This window comes from Acomys russatus, chromosome 5 (genome assembly GCF_903995435.1).
Source record: "Acomys russatus chromosome 5, mAcoRus1.1, whole genome shotgun sequence".
NCBI classification, from domain to species: domain Eukaryota; kingdom Metazoa; phylum Chordata; class Mammalia; order Rodentia; family Muridae; genus Acomys; species Acomys russatus.
Window position 1 is genome coordinate 28,174,887 of NC_067141.1, and position 22,182 is coordinate 28,197,068.

General features: G+C 52.5%; 1 protein-coding gene across 2 annotated transcripts; it reads right to left on the reverse strand.

The window, feature by feature from the left end:
* Positions 1-79: 79 nt before the first annotated feature.
* On the reverse strand, positions 80-18,359 carry Frmd8 (FERM domain containing 8). 2 transcript variants are annotated; one of them, XM_051145930.1, is made up of 10 exons: positions 18,260-18,347; positions 16,058-16,222; positions 11,783-11,884; positions 11,445-11,503; positions 11,156-11,322; positions 8,666-8,890; positions 7,130-7,253; positions 6,157-6,300; positions 3,292-3,496; positions 80-517 (listed from the first exon to the last, which is right to left on the reverse strand). In XM_051145930.1, exons 1-10 carry the CDS (start codon positions 18,342-18,344, stop codon positions 396-398), a joined length of 1,398 nt encoding a protein of 465 aa, XP_051001887.1. In that variant the 5' UTR covers positions 18,345-18,347; the 3' UTR covers positions 80-395. The 2 variants fall into 2 exon arrangements, with proteins under 2 accessions (XP_051001887.1, XP_051001886.1); XM_051145929.1 differs by having other exon boundaries at positions 82-517; positions 16,058-16,225; positions 18,260-18,359.
* Positions 18,360-22,182: the final 3,823 nt, after the last annotated feature.

Below are 22,182 nucleotides of genomic sequence, written 5' to 3' on the forward strand. Positions count from 1 at the left end.
GAATGCAAGATAAGGTCACCAAGGTCCCATGACCTGAACTAGCATGTCCTGAGCTCTGGCTTCAGTTACCTGCCATCAGAACTGCCAGCAGTTCCTGCAGAGAAGGCAGTCCACTTGGGGACAAGCAGGCAGGCCAGCTGGGTCTCAGTCAGCTGGTGGCCTGGAGTTCAGGGTAGAGGCAGGTAGTAGAAAGGGCTGCAGGCCAGCTCTGCCCCGTCCGGGTTCAGGAGAGGCTTGGATGTCACTTCGCCATGGTCTGAAACACCAGCAGACCCTGCACAGCACCCCACCCAGGCCCACAGCCTCTGAGACCACTGTGGCTTGGTCCTGCCTAGGACAGTTTCTGCTGAGGTCTAGGGCGCCCGGATGTCCGTCTGCCACCAGGCGTGGTTCCCTCAGCTCTGCTCCAGGCTGTCGTCAGCGCGCTGCACCACAGTGTAGCTCCCCTGGCTGGAGGAGAGCTGCCGGCTGAAGAAGGAAGTGGTGCGCTTTGGCTTCACCCGCTTGATTCCCTTGCCTGCGAGGGTGAGAGAAACAGGTTGAGAAGAGGCTCTGGGCCGGTGACAAAGGCCCTAGGAGGCCGGGATCCCCTCCCACTGGGTCAGCTTCTCTGGAGTCTGAGCAATGCTTTCCTGTCAGGTCAGATCTGCCACCATTTTGAGCCTGTCTCTACCTTGGGACTCTATCATCAGGGGCAGGATAGGAGCCCATGGCACCCTCACACCCCAGGCAGAGGCTTGAGGGTGACTCCACACTGGCTCTGCCGAGTGATTTTCACTGATTATAGCTGACATTGAAAACCAACCAAAAGCTGGAGGGCAGCGGCTATAGTCAGGGCATGATGACAATGGTGAAGGGCCACCCTGGTCTGCCTGCTCACATCCCGAAACTGATCAACGCAGGAGGAAAGCCATCCAATCCCAACAACAGGCCTTTCACAAATCGCTCAGCTAGTACCTGTCAAATGTTCAGGCTGAATAAAGGCACCACCACGAGGACACAATGTAAGACCATGTGTGTCTGAGGCAAGGGGACCATTTCAAGTTCCAGGTCAGCCTGAGCTACAGTGAAAGCAGACTGTAATATACTAAAATCAAAAAATGTTGGGCGTAGAGAGATGATGGCTCAGCTGTTAAGAGTTCTGGTTGCAGCCTGGTGGTGGTGGCACACACCTTTAATCCTGGCAGAGGCAGGTGGATCTCTGAGTTCAAGGCTAGCCTGGTCTACAAAGCGAGTTCAGGATAGTCAAGGCTATAAGACAGAGACACTCTGTCTTGAAAAATCAAAGAGAAAGAGAGAGAGAGAGAGAGAGAGAGAGAGAGAGAGAGAGAGAGAGAGAGAACAACCAGAAGAAAGAGTGTGTGTTTAAAGACATGGCCTAGTATGAAGCCTTATCTGGCCTAAAATTCACTATGTATTCCAGGTTGGCCTCAAAGTCAAGAAATCTGTTTGTCTCGGCCTCCTAAGAGCTAGGGCTAAAGATAAGTGACACAATGCCCAGTTTTAAAACATTTTTTTCCCAGCCTGGTTTACAGAGTGAGTTGCAGGACAGCCAAGGCTATACAAAGAAACCCTGTCACATACACAAAACCAGAAAAAGCCCAAAATTTTCTTTTCAATCAACAGCCTACATAGGCTGGCTAGCCTGGAACCTGCTTTGCAGCCCAGAGTGGCTTTGGACTTCCCATTTTCTTGCCTCTACCTCCTACCTACTAGGCTTACAGATAGTCACCATATCTGGTTTTAAAAATAGTATCTTGGAGGCCAGGTGTGGTGGCGCACGCCTTTAATCCCAGCACTCCGGAGGCAGAGGCAAGTGGATCTCTGTGAGTTTGAGGCCAGCCTGGTCTACAAAGTGACTCCAGGACAGCCAGGGCTACACAGAGAGACCCTGTCTCAGAAAAACCAAAAAGAAAATAAATAATAATAATATCTTGGGCAAGAGAGATTGGTCAGAGATTAAGAACACTGGCTGTTCTTCAAAGTCCTGAGTTTAATTCCCAGCAACTACATGGTGGCTCACAACCATCTGTAATGAGATCTGTCTGGTGCCCTCTTCTGGCCTGCAGGCACACATGCACTGCATAAGTAATAAATAAATATATCTTTTAAAAAAATCTTAGAGGATAGAGAGCTAGGTGCCTAAGATCACTTGTTCTTGCAGGGACCCAGGTTTGGTTCCCAGCACCCACATGCCAGTTCACAACCATTCATAACTCCTATTTCAGGGAGATCTGACTCCTTCTGGCCTCTGTGGGCACCAGGCACATTGGTGGTATGTGCATATGCAATATGAAGGCAAATATTCATATACATAAAATAGATTTTTTTTTTAGGCAGGCTTGGTAGCACACACCTGTAATCCCAGCACTTAGGGAAACAGAAGCAGCAAGCGGATCTTTGTAAGTTTGAGGCCAGCCTAGTCTACAAAGAGAGTCCAGGACAGCCAAGACTACCCACAGAAACCTTGTCTCGAAAAACCAAAACCAAACAAACAAAAACCAAGAAAACCCACCAAGTCTGATTGGTGGTCAGGCCCTTAAACCATACCGAGTCCTTGCTTACCCTGTGCCAGAGGCATCCACTGTGAAGAGCTGCACTTCATCATCTTATCCCTATATTATAAGAAGTAAGTTTTGTTTTGGTTTTGTGGCGCCAGGGCTGGCCTCAGGGCCTCGGACATGCTAGGCAAGCGTCCCACCATTGAGCCGCCTCTCCAGCTCAGGGTATATAAGGCTCTAGGGTTATAGGCACATGTCATCACACCTGAGTAAACTATGCTTTTTCAGCAGGATGTGGTGGCGCATGCCTTTAATCCCAGCACTCAGGAGGCAGAGGCAGGTGGATCTCTGTGTGAGTTCAAGGCCAGCCTGGTCCAGGAGAATCAGGACCGTTATACAGAGAAACCCTGTCACAAAAAACAAAAAAAACAAAAACAAACAAACAAACAAAAGACAGGGTCTTTCTGGGCGGTGGTGGCAAATGCCTTTAGTCCCAGTACTCAGGAGGCACAGGCAGGTGGATCTCTGAGTGTTTGAGGCCAGCTTGGTTTACAGAGCTAGTTCTAGGACAGTGAGGGCTACACAGAGAAACCCTGTTTCTGAAAATAAGTCTCCCTCCTGTTTTCTATGTTCTGGAAGATGCTACAGTGGACAGGTTTGTCAGTGCAGGAAATGCCCCTGAGGGCTGAGGCCCCAGCTCTTCCTTCTCCCACCCTCTGGAGTCCCTGTGGCATATTGTGAATGGGGGTGCTGTGTACACAGTGACACCACACACACACCAGCGGCTTACCGTCTTCCACATAGTCAATGGTGGAGAGATGCTGAATCCGGCTACACACCACGCTACCCTGCCTTTGCAGCTTGGGGCGCAGAGTGGAAGGTGGAGAGGGGCTGGGAGATTCACGAGGGCCAGATGTGCTCTCTTGGGGGACAGTGGGCTCGGTGGCCTGGCTCAGCTCAATGCAGTACTCAATGAGACCACTCATCAGCTCAGCCTGGGGAGGAGAGAGAGGCTCGTGTGAGGCCACAGAGCAGCAGCTGTTGAGAGACATCAACCAGGCGCACAGCCCTCAACCCTTTGCTTCCTGGTGGAGGCAAGTGGCAGGGGAGGGGAGGGGAGGGGAGGGGAGAACAGGCCAGAGGGCAGGAAAGATGTCCACCTGACATGACTTCAGAGGTAAGGAGGGCATTCTAGTCAGAGGTACAGCTTAGGAAGGCTGTGTGGAACTGGCTTCTAGAACTCTGCTCCCACAGACCGAGAGAGCTGTCTGGGCTGAAGAAAGCTGGCTGTGGGCTGGCTTTTGGCCTAAGGAAGAGGATGAGGTCACTGGCCAGGGTGGCTCACGAGTCTGGAAACATGCCTGTCTACACAACAGGTAAAGTGGCAACACCTGGCAGCACAAGTGGTCAAACATCTGGTGGCACAGTTGGCCACCATGATAGCACTCCAGGGCTCAGCTCAAGTTACACATGTGGCATCTCTTTGTCAGGAAACACGCTTACTGAGCACCTACTGTATGCCTGGCCTTGCACAGGGGCTGGATACATTGAACCCCTGTGTGCTTAGTAGGCCAGGAGCCTGGAAGTGGCACTGTAGACACTGGCCTACCCGTTGGTGCCTGCCCAAGTGTTGCCTGAGACCTTGACAGCAGCCTAGCCCAGCCTGGGAGGAAGAGGAGAGTAGGCTAGCACCTAGACTTTAGGCCTCAGTCTCCACATGTCCTGTCCTAATGTGCCTAAATAAAAGCATGCCACTACCTGTCAACACACCCTCTCCTGAGCCACTGGGCAGAAGCTGGCCAATGGGATGAAGGGAGTTTCCCTCACTCACTCAAGGCATCTAGGAAGCATGGCGTTAAACTCACACTGCTGAGGGGGGGGGGAAGCCCCTGTCTACCCAGCATGGTCCTGTCTGTCACTGAACTCTGCCAAGCATTAAGAGTGAAGGCATGATGAGCAAGCACAGATTGGGAGGCGAGAAACCAGGCTGTCACCACGCAGACAACATAACCAGCCACACAGGAAACCTAAAGAACTGGTAGAAGGACCAGAGCTTGGGGTATGGACGCATGAGTAACAAATCCACTGCCCTGCCTTCCTGCCTGCCTGCCTCAGCTCCTGCAGTGCTGGATTAGAGGTGTGTGCCACCTGCCTTCAGATGGCTTGTTACAAATTTCAGAATTCCACATAAGAACACCCAAATGATAAAAGCACATGTGAACACCACAAAGAACAAGAACCTTCGAAACCCAACACACTCTTCTCTCTCTTTTTTTTTTAAAGATTTATTATTATGTATACAGTGCTGTCTGCATGTATACCTGCAGGCCAGAAGAGGGCATCAGATCACATTATAGATGGTCATAAGCCACCATGTAGTTGCTGGGAATTGAACTCAGGTCCTCTGGAAGAGCAGTCAGTGCTCTTAACCACTGAGCCATCTCTCCAGCCCACTCTTCTCTTTTTAACAAGACTTATTTTAGGGGGCTGGAGAGATGACTCAGAGGTTAAGAGCACTGGCTGCTCTTCCAAAGGTCCTGAGTTCAATTCCCAGCAATCACATGGTGGCTCACAGCCATCTATAATAAGATCTGGTGCCCTCTTCTGGAGTGCAGGCATACTTGCAGACAGAACATTGTATACATAATAAATAAATAAATCCTTAAAAAAAAAACTTAAGCCGGGAAGTGGTGGCGCACACTTTAACCCCAGCACTTGGGAGGCAGAAGCAGGAGGATCTCTGTAAGTTCAAGGCTAGCCTGGTCTACAGAGAGAGAGTACCAGTTCCAGGGGATCTGACGCCCTCACAAAGATATATATATAGGTAAAACACTGATGCACAGAAAAAGAACTCAAAAGCACAAATGTTTGGTGCAGCTTGCTGGCAAAAGCCATAGAGGGCCAACTCACTTGTTCTTCAGTGGGGAAGTAAGTTGTGCACCTGCCCAGCTGAGGCCAGTGAACAGTAAAGAGGAATGAGTGGGACCTAGGGGTGGGGTGGGGTAGGGTGTGTGTCTGTGTGTGTGCACACATGTGCGCACCTATGTCACTCAGTGGCGGAGCACTTGCTTAACGTGTGTGGCCTTGGCGTTCTGAGCAGCCCACACTGCACAGTCAAGAGCTGAACACAATTTGTGTTTCTATCTGCTGCTTAGCAGGTATCTGTGTATTCAGTTTTTTGAAAGGCCAGAGGGAGAGGACATAAGTTTTCAAAGACAGGAGTCCCTGGAATCTGTCTACTTTCTAAAAGAAGAAAGGGGTGGGCGGCCCCTGGCAGGCACGGCTTTGCAGGGGCACAGGAGGAGGAGAACGCATGGTGGGAAGAATGGACCTGAGCAACACAGGCCGCGGGGCCTCCATCTTTGTGCACCTGCTCCTCAGCTGTCCTCTCAGCGGCTTCTGCAACAGGGATGGCAGGGCTGCAGATAGCTCAGGGACAGCTGTTCAGCCTGCAGCTGCCACCCCCACCCCACCCGCCTGGTATTGATTCCAGAGCATGTGCAGAGCTCAGCAGGTGGTGCGGGCACCCTCTCTTTAGGCCCCAGGCAGCACTCCGCTTCCTTCCGGGCACCTGGAGCCTCCCGTGGTTTGGGATCTACTGGCGCCCCGGCTGGACCCGGCCGCTCTGTCCAGGTAGGTGTGACCACATCATTACCTGCTTAGAGTAGATCCTCAGGAGCTTGTTGACAGGCATGCCCTCATTGTCACCATCAAACTCGAGCCACAGGACAGGCTCTTCCTCCTCAGGGGAAGTATGGTCCCAGGACAGCTCCTGAAAGCGCAGGCCCAGCAGTACATGCTGGCCAGTGGGGGACAAAGAACAAGGCTCAGGCATCCACGTCCTACTGGGCCCCCTACAGAGACACTTAACCAGGGAGCTTTCCTCGTGGTACTAACTTATTTTCCTCTCTGAGAGAGGGTCTCACTATGCGGCCCTGGCTAGCCTCAGGCTCACAGAGATCTGCCTGCCTCTGCTGGGATTAAACGATATTGATTGTTCCTGCTTTGTGGCACTGAGAACTCAACTCAAACCTTACGTACACAAAGCAAGAACTCTATGCTGAATAGCATCCCAGACCGCCATGCTAAGTCTGTGTCTCTTCCTGTGTGAGGCCAGGAACCAGACTCTTCCAGCAGCCAGGCCCCTGGTGGTCAGGGAACCAGCCAGGGCACAGGGGCAAGCAACTGCTGTTCAGTGAGGGCCACGGACAGCACTGCCTACATACATGGTGAGCCACCAAATACAGGGATATGAGCACGTCTTGGTCAGCTCAGGGAGCTCCTGGCAGGAGTCTTTGTGGAAAATGGCCAGCCAGTCTCCACCACTGGCCAGGAGGAGCAGCAAGGTGCTGCCAGACACTACCCACTCAAGAGTCAGAATCCCAGCCACCGCCCCCCCTCAGCCTCAGCAGAAAAGGAGACCCAGAAAAGGCTCACAGAAGGCCCTAGAACACATCAGCATGACTCGAGGGGCAAGAGGGAGGCGGGGTCTCCTACAGTCCACTCACTGCTATTCCTAGAGTACCCATAGTCCTGCAGGAATCGAGAAGGTATGGGCAAGACCCCCACTGCGTCTTCCCCACCAAGGACAATTCAGTCCCACCCTGAGGCACGGATGGAGGCGGTACCTTCTCCCTGCTGTCGATGACATGCACACCCTCCAGACTGATGGCCACAGTCACGGGCTTGCGCCCACCCCGATGCAAAAAGCCCTGTGCTGGCTTGTCGACCTCACCGTGGAAGAAGGCACACCTGGGGAGGGGACTAGTGTCAGCTGCTCCCTCCGGCATGCAGCACACGCAGGAAGTCTACCCTGGGCACCCACACATGAGGTGACTGAAGAGTAAATAGAAACATGCCCCCCCCCCCCCCGGGGAGGCGGAAACAGGAGGTAACTGGGCGGTAGCTGGGGGTGGTCACAGCTGATTGGCTGTGTTGGACTGGACTGAGCAGGTGGAAGGAAGAAGGCCTGGGTAACAGCACAGGGTGGGCACTGTGGGCAAAGGGAAAGCACAAACCCAGGAAAGGGGACAGAGCAAGCTGCGTCAGGGAGCCGGGGGCCTCAAGTGAGGGGGACGGCGGAGCCTGCTGGACTGTCATGGCAAAAGTCCTTCAGCAGCAGGAACCTGCGGGGCTCCCCTAGCCTCTTCCACTTGTCTAAGCCAAAGCCCAGGTCAAAGTGAGCTCTCTCCATGCAGGAGTGCGCTGCAGATGAGTGCACCCCCTCCTCTATCGAATCCTACAACCCTTAGCTCTTAGGTTCCCCAGGTGAGGAAATAAAGCCCCTTTTTGCCTGGCAAGGTGGTGCACGCCTTTAATCCCAGCACCCAGGAGGCAGAGGCAGGTGGATCACTATGAGTTCAAGGCCAGCCTGGTCTACAAAGAGAGTCCAGGACAGGCAAGGCTACACAGAGAAACCCTGTCTAAAAAAAAAAAAAAAAAAGCTCAGTAGGGCACAGAGCATGCCCTGGAAGATGCAGGACTGGAGTGTGTGGCGTCCGGCCTGAGAGAGACAGTCCTCTGTATTGCTCCCCTCCACATCTGCCTGGCCATTTCTCAGGGCTCCAGACTTGAAACAATTCACCAAGCATTTTTCCAGCCCCAGACCAGGAAGAACCCAAATGCCTGTGAGGAATCACCCCTCATCTACTGGGCATCTTCCCCTGGCACAGGCAAACCCAGGCTCCCACTGTAAGGGACCTGCTCCACTGCAGCCAGCATCACAGCGAATGACAACTGGTTAACACAACGGGCTACAAGTTTAGAAAACCATCTGTGTCTATATGACTGTCCCCACTGCCTCTGCTTTCCCGGCCACTATTTCCAATGCTTCCCCACGTCGGCTTTCCCAAAGAGAGGCTCCTCTGCTGTGTGGGGCACAGCCATCAAGAGGACTACTCCTTACACGCTGTGTGTGAGAGCAAGAGCACCAGCTGGAAAAGCAAGCAGCCAGCCAGTGAGTGGGAGAGAGGCTGGTGAGGGAGCCTTCGCTGTAGGTGGGGGCAGGTAGGCCACTTGGGACAGGTGCCAAGCTGGCTCTCTAAGAGAAGGATGGTGCCACTGGAGCACAGGTGGGGTCTCTGGCTGTCACACACTGTCAGGCTGGGGGACAGCCTGGAGGGTACTGAAAGAGGGGGCAGGAGCTCCCAAGATGCACCACTTACCCGTAGAAGGGCAGCTCGTGGCATTTGAGGAGGTAGGCGCGATAGTGGGAGGCCAAGGTGCTCTCATGCTCACGGTCACTGCCTGTCGCTTCCTTTACTTGCCGATAGGCATTCAGCAGGCCTTGCTCACCTGGCCCAGTCTTGGCCCCACGGCCCCGGAAGGCAGCAAAGAGGCCATGGCCTCGCTTGCAGAGGTGGGCAGGGAGGAAGGAGTCCAACTTCTCCCTGCAGGGGAAGGAAATGGGTAGTGGTGGTCACTCCAGGGTGTGACGGCCATGCTCACAGGGTAGGTAGGCAAGGCTTGGTAGGAGGCAGGGCTTACGGACCTCCAAGGCCTGACTGCACCAAGGCCTATTGGTGTGTGTGTGTTGTGTGTGTGTGTGTGTGTTCAGATCAGATCCCGTACAGGCTCTGAAGCACTGTCTGTGCCACAGCCAGCTGAGAGACCAACAAGGGGTGCCCTCCTCACTGCAGAGTTGGGGCTGAGATGCCACCCCTGTTCCTAGTAACAGTTGCCCTGACACTAAGACACAGTACAGCTCTGCAAGCCTAGGCCCAGGGCTTGGAGGAGGCGTCACACGAACAGGCTAGGGTTACCATCTAAGGCCCCACTCTGGTCCTGCACTCTCCCACTGGAGCAGGCAAAATCCTCCTCCCTGTCAGCACCAGCTGCTCACCCAGGAACTCAAGGGAATGCTCCAGGCTGGTGGAGGGCACAGACAGGCTATCACCAGAGCCAGTCTTCACCCAAGAGGGAAGAAGACACATCATCTGAACACCCAGTGCATGCTGGGCACCATGGAAGGGCAGGGGGTTTGGAAGGTGCTCAGGTCAGGATGGACTCCAGAAAAGGCAGAGGAACAGCCTGGCTGGAGCAGATGTCAGAGCAACATCCGTGTTCTGAGGCTGCACAATTGAGTTTTCTGAATGAATGGGGCTTTTTCTACCTAACATGACATGAATGTGTGGTACTCTATGCTGGCTAGCTTTACGTCAATGTGACACAAGCTAGAATCACCTAGGAGGAGGGAACCTCAGTTGAAAAAAATAGCTCTATAAGATCTAACTACAGAGCTGGGTGGTGGCGGCGGCGCACACCTTTAATCCCAGCACTCAGGCAGAGGCAGAGGCAAGTGGATTGCTGTGAGTTCAAGGCCAGCCTTGTCTCCAAATAGAGTCCAGGACAGCCAAAGCTATACAGAGAAACACTGTCTCGGAAACACCCAGGGTGGTCTCTGCCAGGCTCCAAACATCAGTCATCAGCACAGGTTTGCTGACAACCTTACAAATCTCTTTGCTGACTTTCCCACTGCTGGCAGGGCTGGTGAAAGACAAAGCCTTGGTTAGAAATAGGTTGGAGTGGGGCTGGAGAGATGGCTCAGAGGTTAAGAGCACTGTCTGCTCTTCCAGAGGTCCTGAGTTCAATTCCCAGCAACCACACAGTGGCTCACAGCCATCTGTAATGTGATCTGATGCCCTCTTCTGGCCTGCAGGTGTACATGCAGACAGCACATTCATACATTAAATTGAAAAAAATGAAAAGAAATAGGTTGGAGTGCAAGTTTACAGTCACTAGAATCTGTCAAAATTTTTGTTTGTTTACAACAGGGTTTCATGTAGTGCAGGCTGACCTAAAACTCACTATTGTAGTTAATAATGACCTTGAACTCCCGCTATTCGTACTTCTAGTCCCTGGTGGCTATAGCAGTCATGAGTATGAGCCACCATGCCTGTCTCAGGCTGGCTTGGAACTCATGACACTCCTGTCTCAATCTCTCAAGTGCTAAGACTACAGGTGTGACCACCACCCCTTGCCACTTCTAAACCTCAAGGTCACCTCTCAGACTCCTATCTTTGGGTTTTTTGGAGTTTTTTGGGGGGAGGGGAGCATTGTTTTGGTTTGATTTGGTTTGGTTTTTCGAGACAGGGTTTCTCTGTGTAGCCTTTGCTGTCCTGGACTCACTTTGTAGACCAGGCTGGCCTTGAGCTCACAGTGATCCACCTGCCTCTGCCTCCTGAGTGCTGGGATTAAAGGTGTGCGTTACCACCACTCTTCAACTTTCCTTGTTTCTAGACAGAGTCCAGCAGCAGATTTTGGCTTGGTAGTGTCTGGGAACAAACTTCTATTCTTGGGGTTTGGAGTTTAGCTGGACTGTCAGTGGTAACTGGGGTCATCACACGGTCAGCTCCTGGCTGTGACTCTACAGAATAAACACAGATTTCGGCTAGAAATGGGCCTGCATCCACACGTGTGTATGTGGCCCCTTGTGCTGAGAACCTCTCTTAGAGATCACTTCATGTGTGTATCCACTGTGAGTGAGGAGAAGCTCAGAGAAGTGGAGCCCTCACCAAGGCCACCCAGGGAGTGTGCGTGCATCAGAAGCCAGACTGCACGACTGACCACCTCGCAGGACGGAGACCCACTTGTAGGTAAAGTCCTACACAGCAACCTTCCCCCTGCGTGCCCATCTCAAGTCCCACTGTCCTTACCTCAGAGTGCAGGCAGCAGGCTGGCCAGGCTGGTAGGGCCCAAGCTGCACACGGCACACGAGGGCACCCAGCACCTCACAGTCCTCCCAGTCACAAGGGTACCGAGCAGTCAGCACGTTGCCCTTGGCTTCCTCATAGAGCAGCCGCAGGACCTCCTCATCCTGGATCTGCGGGCCAGCGTGGCATGAAGATGACAGGTCAGAGTAGCTGGCCAAGGCTTGACTGTCTAGGTGTCTAGGGGCTGGGGGGACTGGGTAAACTCGGCGGCACTACCCCAGCTCTGCCTTACCTGGAGCTCTCGGCGCTTTGGGAAAAACACATTCCTTCGGAACTGAAGGGAAGGCTCATCTGCAGAAAGGAGTGAAAGTCAGCTCCTAGTCCCCTTTTGCAGTGCAGCCCCACCCCGCTCTGCCCTAAATGGCCCACACCCCAGCTCCCAACCCACCTCCTTTCCATGGACAGAGCCCTCCTGAAGGGAGGTTACTGAGTGGGCAGTGCATCTCTGGTCACAGCCCCTCCCAACCCAGCCTTCCCAAGGCTCCCTTCAGATGCCCCTCAAGTCCTTCTCTGTCAGGGGTGGCTGACAAACTGCGGGATAGAAGGAGTCCTTGCCCCGGCAACACTGACCCATGGCTACATCATCATCCGAGGCGTCGGTGAAACGCAGCAGCAGCTCTGGCCACTGGCGGCCCAGCTTGTAGGGCTGGTGCTTGGGTTTCAATTGCACCTCTGCAGGGCAAGAGAGGAAACGCCATGAAGCTGCTGAGCAGGCCTGCAGTGCCCAGCTACCCGTTACACTGTCCACCAACAGTGAGGACAGCCACAGCTAACAACTGGGCAGGTGCAGAGCTGCTCCAAATGGTTCCAGTGCATTCTCCCCACAACAACCCTGACCTCCATTGTGCCGTGGGGAGAACCAGGCTCAGGGGGTGAGGGTGGGGAGTTAGCTCATCTGTCCCGAGTCACAGCAAGCCAGACGTGGTGGCACACACCTTTAAGCCCAGCACTCAGGAGGCAGAGGCAGGTGGATCTCTGGGAGCTCAAGGTCAGCCTGGTCTACAAAGCGAATCAAGGCTACACAAAGAAACCCTGTCTCGAAAAAAACCAAAAAAACAAAACAAAACAAAACAAAAAACAAGTCACTGCAAGTGGCAGATTCAGCTTGCACACAGGCCCAGTGACAGTGGCCACCTGAGAGGTTGCCTTGAGAGGTAAAGCATTGTTGAGCTCACCCAGGGATGTGTCGAGAAGTATGGTAAGGGTGTCACCACGGGCTTGCCAGTCTTCTGACACAAATGCCCTTCCTCAGCTGCCCCCTTCCCCACTAGTGGCTGAGCACTTTGTCCTGTTGGCCAGATGCCAATGGTTCTTTGGACCACTTGGACCTTCCTTCTGGACCCTGACTCTTGACCAGATGGCAGCCGCAGCCCCCCAGTGGCCTTCCTGCCTCTAGCCACTTCCTCTACATCCAGCTCCAGTCTTTCTTGTCCTGTTTGTGACCCACGTTTCCCAGAAGGGGTCCACAGCCTTCATGTCCCTCACGTTCTCCCCCTCAGCACAGGCTCAGCAGACGGGGCTGTGGGGCAGCACAATCACTTATTTCGCCTGACGCCCACAAAGGATGGCGACTTCCCAGACTACAGTCAGCGGCTACACAGGACCAGAGCTTAGCTTCCCAAGCCCCCTTCAGCGTATCTGACCTGAGGGTGACACCCTTTGAGTCCTCTGGAGAATCCTGTGGGACTATTCCCTGTCTGTCCTGGCACTGAGAAAATCCAGTGTGAATCGGAGGACCTGGGGACAGGGGTGTGTTCCTCCTGCCTTCACCTGCAAATCCCAGAGATCCCGCCATCAGAACAGGACTATCCCAACTTCACAGCCTCAAACTGCTGTGTGAGACTTAACTCCCTAGCCAATATCATCCAGGTAAGACTAGCAGTTACGGGGCTGGAGAGGTGGCTCAGCAGTTAAGAAAACTGATCTTCCAGAGGATCTGAGTTCGATTCCCAGCACCCACACGGCATCTTTCTACTGTCTGTAACTTTCTACTGTCTGACACCCTCACACAGACACACATACAGGCAAAACACCAGCACACATTAAATAATTATTTGTTTGTTTTTCAAGACAGGGTTTCTCTGTGCAGCTCCTAGACTTGCTTTGTAGACCAGGCTGGCCTCAAAACTCACAGCTGGGATTGAGGCGTGGGCTACTGAGCCTGGCTCTAAATAAATAAATCTTAAAAAAAAAGGGAGACTAACAGTTCCTAACTCCACCCAGAGGAGGGGGAGAAGGCCAAACCCACCAAAATGAGGCACATGATGGCTTCTGATACACAAGCACTCACAGCTGGGAGGACAGACAAGCTCAGGGCATGTGTGCGTGTGTGTGTGTGAGTGTGTGTGTGCACGCGCGCGCGCATGTGTGTAGGGGGAGTGTCCTGGGGTCTGAAGTAGCCTTTCAGCCTTCCACCCCAGCCTGGGAAGAATGTGGGTGTTCAGTGTACTGCAGCCTCAGGCACTCTGCTGGTCGGGTCATGCCACACAGGCCATGCATTCATTGCTTGCCACCAGCAGGCCATTGGAATGTGAGGGGGTGGGGGGGATGGTGTGGAGTAGGAGCAGCACTGAGAGCCTCTGTGGCAGAACACGGGCCACCCACCCACCAGGGCCTGCTATCCCCAGCTTTCCACACAGCCAAAGGCCTACAGCCCTGACCAGAGAGGCTCAGAGGGCAAAGGAGGGGCTGGACCAGCAGGCAGAGTGTGGGAGTGAGCCTGCATAGCCACTGCACAGGAAGCTGGGGGGGGGGACAAAGAGGGGGGGCTGGAGCTCTTCCCACAGGATAGAAGCAGGAACTCTAGGGGCCTCAGGAGAGGAAACCACCAATTATGACATCACCCTTGAACCCCCACCACACACACACACACACACAAAGAAACAAGAGAGCAATGCAAAGAATTAATGAAACAAAGAGTTGGTTCTTTGAGAAAAATCAACTGACATTCCCTTATCTAAACTAACTAAAAGGCAGAAATATCCAAATAAACAAAATCAGAAACAAACAAGGTGACGTAACAATAGGCACTGAGGAAATCGAAAGAATCATTAGTTTTTACTTCAAAAACCTGTACTCCACAAAATTGGAAATTCTAAAAGAAATGGACAGTATTCTTGGTACCACTTACCAAAGTTAAATCAAGATCAGATAAGCCGGGCGTGGTGGCGCACGCCTTTAATCCCAGCACTTGGGAGGCAGAGGCAGGCGGATCGCTGTGAGTTCGAGGCCAGCCTGGTCTACAAAGTGAGTCCAGGATGGCCAAGGCTACACAGAGAAACCCTGTCGTGGAAAAAAAAAAAAAATCAAGATCAGATAAACACTTTAAATATACTTATAACCCTTAGAAAACACAAGCAGGAAAAAAAAAATTAAGAAAATACAAGCAGTCATTAAAATCTCCCAACCATAAAAGCCCAGGGCCAGATCGTTTTAGTGCAGAATTCTACCAGACTTTCAAAAAAGACCTAATACCACTACTCCTCAAGTTATTCCTCAAAATAGAAATAAAAAAAGCACTGCCTAGTTCATTTTATGTGACCATAGTCACCCTGACACCCGAACTACAGAAAGCCTCAAAGAAGAGAAGTACAGACCAATTTCCCTCATGAACATTTTCCTTTTGGTTTTTCAAGACAGGGTTTCTGTGTAGTTCTGGCAGTCCTGGAACTCGCTCTGTAGACCAGGCTGGCCTTAAACCCAGAGATCCACCTGCTTCTGCCTCCCAAGTGTTGGGATTAAAGGAATGTGCGAGCACCACCCAGTTGTTGGTTTCAACACTGGAGACTGAACCCAGGGCCTTCCATAGACCAGGCAAATATCCCCGAGTTGTATTCCTGATCATCAGAGAGAACTTTTTTAAAAGTATACTTTAAAAAATAAACTTAAAAAAAAAAAATCAACTTAAGCCAGGCGGTAGTGGTATACACCTTTAATCTCAGCACTTGGGAGGCAGAGGCAGGCGGATCTGTGAGTTTGAGGCCAGCCTGGTCTACAAAGTGAGTCCAGGACAGCCAAGGCTATACAGAGAAACCCTGTCTCAAAAAACAAACAAAGAAACAAACAAACTCGGGTCACTAGGCTTAGGGGCAAGTACCTTTACCCACTGAACCATCCTACCAGCCCTCAAAGGAACATCTAAACTCAGACAACATTCCCGGCGCCAGCACTGATTTATTTCCCAGGTGATGACACTGAGCCTCCTTTCATCTCTTTCCTTCCATGTCAACAGCCTCAGGGGTCATAAGGAGGGACTTTATTCACTGGCCTGAGAGTCTATAAAACCCTGCTTTCATTCCCACTCCAATCTGGGGGCCCGGCCTACAAGGGCAAGGAGAGTGTGGTCATAGGGCCAGAAGCAAGGTAGGGCGGAGGCCCCAAGCCAAAAAACCATCTTCTTCTTCTTCCTGCAGTCCCACACCTAAGCACAGGAGTCACTGCACAGGACCACTTCCTGAGCCGCTTCCCCACCGCCAGCAGGAGCATGCAGTGCAGAGGCTCAGCACTGTGGTCTGTCTTGGTGCTGACACCCCCGGGAGTCTAGGACACTGCTCCACATCTCAGGACGTCACAATGCAGGAAGGAGCTGAGCCATCTGGAAACACTGGAGTTACAGTCCCCAAGTGAGGTCCAGACAGCACGCTCTGTGAGCAGGGGCCTTCTGTGCTTCTCTGCACCAGCACAAGGCAGGGACAAAGGACCCAGAAACCTCTTCAGGACTCTGGCACACAGCAGGTCCCATCTTCCCCTGACAGGTGGCGGCCACGGGTTGTGGTAGCTCAGCCCTCTCTCTGCACCAGCTAGTGTCTTCACCTCCCCACTAGGCTTCTCACTTCCAGACCTTACCCAGCAGAGGGGAGACAAGCCAGAGTGCGAAGGCCTCCTGGGCCACATCTGGGAGTTGCAGGACTTCACGGACTGCACGGTGTAGCTCATGGGCACTGATCGAGGACAGGCTCTCCACAGCCAGGGGCACTACTGTGTCCTCAGCCAGGTACACTAGCACGTCAGCTGCTGGAATACAAAGTTGGACAGGGTCAGCTGAGGCCCAGCGGCAGGCCAATCAGGCATTCTCCATACATCTTTGCTAAATATCACGACCTAGGCCACACTGACACATTCCCTCAAGACCCCATTAACAGTGACGTTTAAGGCCAGGTATGGTGCCATACACTTGGAGTCCCAGGACTCAGGAAGATAAAGTGGGAGGATTTCAAGTTCTAGAACAGCCTGGGCTATATAACAAGGCCAAGATTTTTGTTTGTTTGTTTACTCTGTGTGTGTGTGTGTGTGTGTTTGTGTGGTTTTCCCTGTGACAGGGTGTCTCTGTACAACAGAGCCCTGGCTCTAGGCTGGCCTCGAACTCAGAGCTCAGCCTGCCTCTGCCTCCTGAGTACTGGGATTATGTGCCACCACACCTGGCAAGACCCAGTATTTTAAAAATAAGTAAATAAAAGCGCTGCCTTTAAGGACTTCTTGAGATATCAAATCACTCAGAAACTACGGCCCAGGCACCAGCCTAAGGCTCTAAGTAGGATGATGAAAACCACCACTCTTTCCTCTGCTGCACCAAATACTGCTTTATTTCCAATAATATTTCTGAGGTGGAGGAGTAGGACAGGGGTAACCCAGCCTGAGGTCATAGTTCCCTATCAGGCTGGGAGCAAGACCAACCAGTGACCTTCTGACTCTGTCTGGTCAGACTAAGAGGACAATGAGGATTTCTAAGGCCATCCTGGGTTCCAGCAGGTTCCAGGTCAGCTTCACTAGGACTCTTTAAAACTTAAAGGAGCAGTGGGGCGCGGTGGGGCACACCTTTAATGCCAGCACTTGGGAAGCAGAGGCAGGTGGATCACTGTGAGTTCGAGGCCAGCCTGGTCTACAAAGCGAGTCCAGGACAGCCAGGGCTACACAGAGAAACCCTGTCTCAAAAAACAAAACCAACCAAACAAACAAAAAAATCTTAAAGGATCAACACTGTGGCTTTTGCAGATAGCTTTAAGTGCCCAGGAAAGAACAAACAACTCAAATAGCCAAGTGTCCCCATATAACAAGCTGGACTCCCATTTGAAGGCAGAGCCAAAGGAAGATGCTTGGCAGGGTGGCCAGACTCCAGCTCCCCCATCCCTGAAGCACACTTGAGTTTGGAGACCCATATTCTCAACCCGTAATCCCCGTCTGCTTGTTGGCTGACTCCCATGAGTCTCTGTGTCAGCCATGTAACTCTGTAAAAAAAACAGTTAATAACCCTTTCTCAAAGAGTCATCACCAACCCAGTGAAGCTGGGCACCACATATAGTTAGCACACTGAAGACGCTTTTTTAGATTCTAGTCTCTTCTGCTCCATCAGCTACCTTGAGAGATCAAACAGTGTCCTCCAGGAGGCTGAAGTTCAGATCCACTTTACAGGCAGGAAAACCAGGCCCCGAAGGCTCAAGCTCACCATCACCTTGGCCTGCTCCAGTAGTCAGAGACCTAACAACCTCTCTAGGGCCCATTTTCTCCCAATAAAATAAAGAGGCAGGGCTGGGCATGGTGGTGCACGCCTTTAGTCCCAGCACTTGGGAGGCAGAGGCAGGTGGATCTCTCTGAGTTCCATCGAGGCCAGCCTGGTCTACAAAGGGAGTCTAGGACAGCCAAGTCTACAAAGAGAAACCCTGTCTCCCGGGGCAGGGGAGGGAATGGAAACAAAACAAAACAAAGTCCAAAAACAAAAATGAAGAGGCAAAGAATCCCTGCTTTCAAAGGGCTGTTTCCAAGAAAGAAATGTAACAATGAAAGTGGTGTCACTTTCCATTCAGGTATCTTCATTTGAAGACAGGCCTTTTCACAAGAGAGAAGGTCACTGAGGGAGTGACAGGGCCCAGCTAGGTCCTGTGACTTCTGTGAGTGTGCCACACCTTATCACATCTTGTTTCTTACTTACTACAAGGTTAACATAATTGAAAAAGACGAACCGGAGCCACGTGCCCTGGGTTGGGGCAGAAAAGGGTACAGAAGAGACAGCGGGGGAGGTACTGGGGGTAGGCGGTGAAGGCAGAGACCTACCTCGGGCTCCCACGGAGGATACGCTGCTTCGGTGGGACCGCTCCGCAGGGCCAGGCTGCCCCGCGTTGCCCTCTGCCCCATCCATCTGCAAAAGGAACCACAGACAACGCTTAATGAGTGTCCCGGGGTCTCCTTAAGCTCTTTTTTTTTTTTTTTTTTTTTTCCGAGACAGGGTTTCTCTGTGTAGCCTTGGCCATCCTGGACTCACTTTGTAGACCAGGCTGGCCTCGAACTCACAGCGATCCGCCTGCCTCTGCCTCCCGAGTGCTCTCCTTAAGCTCTTAACCAAGAAGCAAAAGGGTCCCGGGCTCAGCCTACAAGTCTTAATCTATGTACAGGGATCAAATGAGCAGGCTGAAAGTGGCGGGGGGGTGGGGGCTGACTCTCACCGAGTGCAGGTCGGATGGTGCTGGGGCTGGGTCACGGGGGTGACCGTCAGGTGCAAGGGGTCAACTCAACGAGGAATGCTCAGACAAGTCAAGGCGCGCCCCCGTCCAGGGCGGGGACCCGGGCAGGGTGTGGCCACGCTCTCACCTCTCAGGGTCCTAGAACGCACTGCCTCACGCTAGAATGCCACCCGATTCAGGTCTCCAGCTCTGGACCCACCACCACGGCCGCTGGTGTGGGGGGCTCCGCTTCTGCCGAGGGTCGGTACGCAGGCGTAGCGCCGCGGAAGCTGGCGCGGGAGGAAGCAGACTCGAGGCCCCGCCCCTCCAACCAAAGGAGCCAATCGGAGCCCGGAGCCTCAGCGCAGGCGCGCTCTCACGTTTCGCCCTTACCCACCCCTGCCCCACGCTCCGATGGGTCGCGCGTGTCCGGAAGCTCCGGGAGCGAGCCTGGCTTGGCCACGCCCCTGACTACCGGGTCCGTCCTGTGTCGTTCGCACCCCTCCGCCACCGGCCCAGCCACCTACCCGAAGGGCCAGTGTTGTTCCCATGCATAAGACCCTCGCTCTGTAATAGGATGTGGGGAAGATTCATGAAAACCAAGAATGAGGGCGCGAGCTGCGCAGCTACCACTCCGTGTGACTTGACTGGGTACCTCTCTGAAATGGAGATGCTTCCGTGGGCCCACGCAAGGCTGGGCGGTGACTGGTGTCGCCGTCCTCCCGGGCCTGTCCTGAAGACCCGAAGGACATCTGGCTTTTGGGCTTGGACAGGAGGCGGGGCCCTGGACCAGTCACTTAACCGCTAGATCTGTTTTTCACTTGTAGCGCGAGGAGATTGGACTGAATGGCTCTCAGTAATCCCTTTCACCCTAAAATTGTGTTATGCACGTTAGAAACACAGGATTTGCTGCGCTTTCAGGGTGTAGTCACGTAAGCCTGCCTGTCTTAGACACATAGCCTCCAAGATCCTGAGGTTCTAGGCTAGAAAAAGAGGCGTATCACCAACTTGTTCCTGACAAACCAGCTTGTATGTGCCTGGGGCTTTGAATGTGTGGAGAAAAACAAGTCACATGAGCCCGATTGTTCCAAGTGGCACCGGCTTCGGGGATCAGCAGCGGTGACCCGAGTTCTCTTGCCACCTGGCGTCTGTGCTGGACAGCAAATGTTAGCTCCTGACCCCGTCTTCAGTGTTTGTTTTGTTTTGTTTTATTTTGGGGACAGGGTTTCTCTGCGTTGCGTTGGCTTTCCAGGACTCAATTTGTAGACTAGGCCGGCCTCAAACTCAGAGATCTGCTTGCCTCTGCCTCTCTGAGTGCTGGGGATTACAGTCGTGAGCCACCAGGGAGGGGTTTGGAACAACATGGGACCCACCTGCACCGGCAGGCCGCAAAAAGCGGGGCAAGTGGGGCCTTGCGTGCGAGCCCCGTGGGCACCCCAAGGGAAGGCTCCCACCCACCAACCACGGCCTCTGGAGCCGCCCTGGAAAGGGGTTGAGAGTCTGAGGGAGCCCTCCAGACAAAATCTCTGCTGGCACACCCCCACTCCCACCCAGGGAGCAGTTGTTGAGCTTTATAATTCATTTAGGGCCAAACTTGACCTGCACACAAGCCTTTAATCCCAGCAGAAGGAGACAGAGGCAACCCAATCTCTGATTTCCAGGACAGTCAGGTCTGTACAGTGAGGCCCTGAATCGAGAAAACAAACTAATTAACTAACAAACCAAGAAAAACTACAGTGAGGTGGGCCATACATGGTGGCAAATGCCGGTAATCCCAGCACTTAGATGTTGGAGGCAGGAGGATCAGCAGGCGTTCAAGGCCGCACTCGACCACATAGCTAGTCCAAAGTCAGCCTGGCCTATGTGAGGCTCTGTGTCAATAAATAAATAAAAAGAAAACAAAACACCCCAAAAGCAAAAACCAAAACAACAGCAAATATTACAGAAGGTGCCAGTATTTCTATAGGAGATACAGACACCACAGGCAGAGAGGAGACAGTTCAGTTCCTGCTTAGGCACTGTGTGCCGGGCATGGCCCAGTCCTTTCTTGTGTGTCTCGTCATCTTATGCGCTCTGTGAATGGAGCCAAGAAGATTAGTAGCTACCATTTATGTACTGGATGCTTTAAAATTGTGTTAGTGTGTGTGTGTGTGTGTGTGTGTGTGTGTGTGTATAATGTGAGTGTTTGTGTATAGTGTTTGTACGTGTCTGTGTGTGTCTGTGTGTGTCTGTCTGTGTGTGTGTGTGTGTGTGTAGTGGGTGTGTCTGTGTGTTGTGCTAGATTCTCGAGCGGGGGAGATGGCTCTGGGAGTAAATGTGCTTACCCCATCCTGCGAGGTTGATATGACATCAGGCACCTGCAGTGACAATGCTTCCACAGCCAGATGGAAGGTGGAGACGAGAATCACCTGAAAGCTGACGGAGCAGGTGCAGCCTCAGAACAAAGCTTTAACACGGTGGAAGGCGGGAACCAACTGCCTAGAGTTGTCCTTTGATTTCCAAATGAGTGCTGTGGTCAAAGTGTATATACTCTTTGTCTCTGAAACATCCAATTGATCAATTGATTAATGATTTTTTAAAAAAGAAGATCTAGTTTAGAGCCGGACGTGGGGGTGAATGCCTTTAATCCCAGCACTGGGAGGCAAAGGCAAGAGGATCGCTGTGAGTCCAGCCTGGTCTACAAAGTGAATCTAGGACAGCCAAAGCTACATACACAGAGAAACCCTGTCTAGAAAAACCAAAAAAGAAAAAAAAAAAAAAAAAAAAAAGATCTAGTTTACACATATCTGCACATACACCTGCATGCCAGAAGAGGGCATCAGTTTCCAGTATAGATGTTTGTGAACCACCATGTCCTTGCTGGAACTCAGGACGCCTGGAAGAGCAGAGCCTCTGCCTCCGAGTGCTGAGATTAAAGGCGTGCGCTACCACCACCCAGTGCCGACCGTACTCCTAAAGCTGCGCCACTTCTCCAGCCTGGATTAATTTTTTTTTTTTTAATGGGCCTGGAGATAATATGACACAGTGGTTACTGTCTGGGTCCAGAGCAAGCTGAACAAACCATTCAGACATGGATCTCAGATATGGATGGTTTATTGAACTCAACCCCCAAGACTGACCATGGTCAGAGACACAGAGTGGACTTCAGGAGCCAAACTGTGACATTTTGTGTTTCTCAGAGTTAGCTTATAAAGGCAAAAAACAAAATTAGCTTAAGTGGGGACGCAGGAGGAGGAGTGGTGGGGGTGGGGGGGCGACGACGAGGACAATGACAGTGGAACAGGATAGTCATCTTTGATGTAAGTTCTTTTCGCCAGCTAGACAAAGCAGCTCTAGCTGACCTTTAATTTGATTGGTCCCAAGTGGAGTTTACAGTTAGAGCCAGCTACACTTATGTTTGGGGAATTTCTAGGAGTAGCAAGGCCACAGAGTATGCTGAACATAAACACGGTTTTTGGTCAACCTGACCGTGCAGCGAGAGCTTTCCCCTATATCAGCAACAAGCTGAGGTGATGTGGCCGCTGCCCAAAAGGAGCA

Bases quoted from the DNA above. Each gene is read 5' to 3' on its own strand.
- Frmd8 (XM_051145929.1), bottom strand. From the start codon at position 18,344: ATGGATGGGGCAGAGGGCAACGCGGGGCAGCCTGGCCCTGCGGAGCGG. The intron at 16,226-18,259 runs GTAGGTCTCTGC...TTTGTATTCCAG, and splicing joins ATCCTCCGTGGGAGCCCGAG to CAGCTGACGTGCTAGTGTAC. The intron at 7,254-8,665 runs GTAAGTGGTGCA...TCCCCTCCCCAG, and splicing joins CACGAGCTGCCCTTCTACGG to GTGTGCCTTCTTCCACGGTG.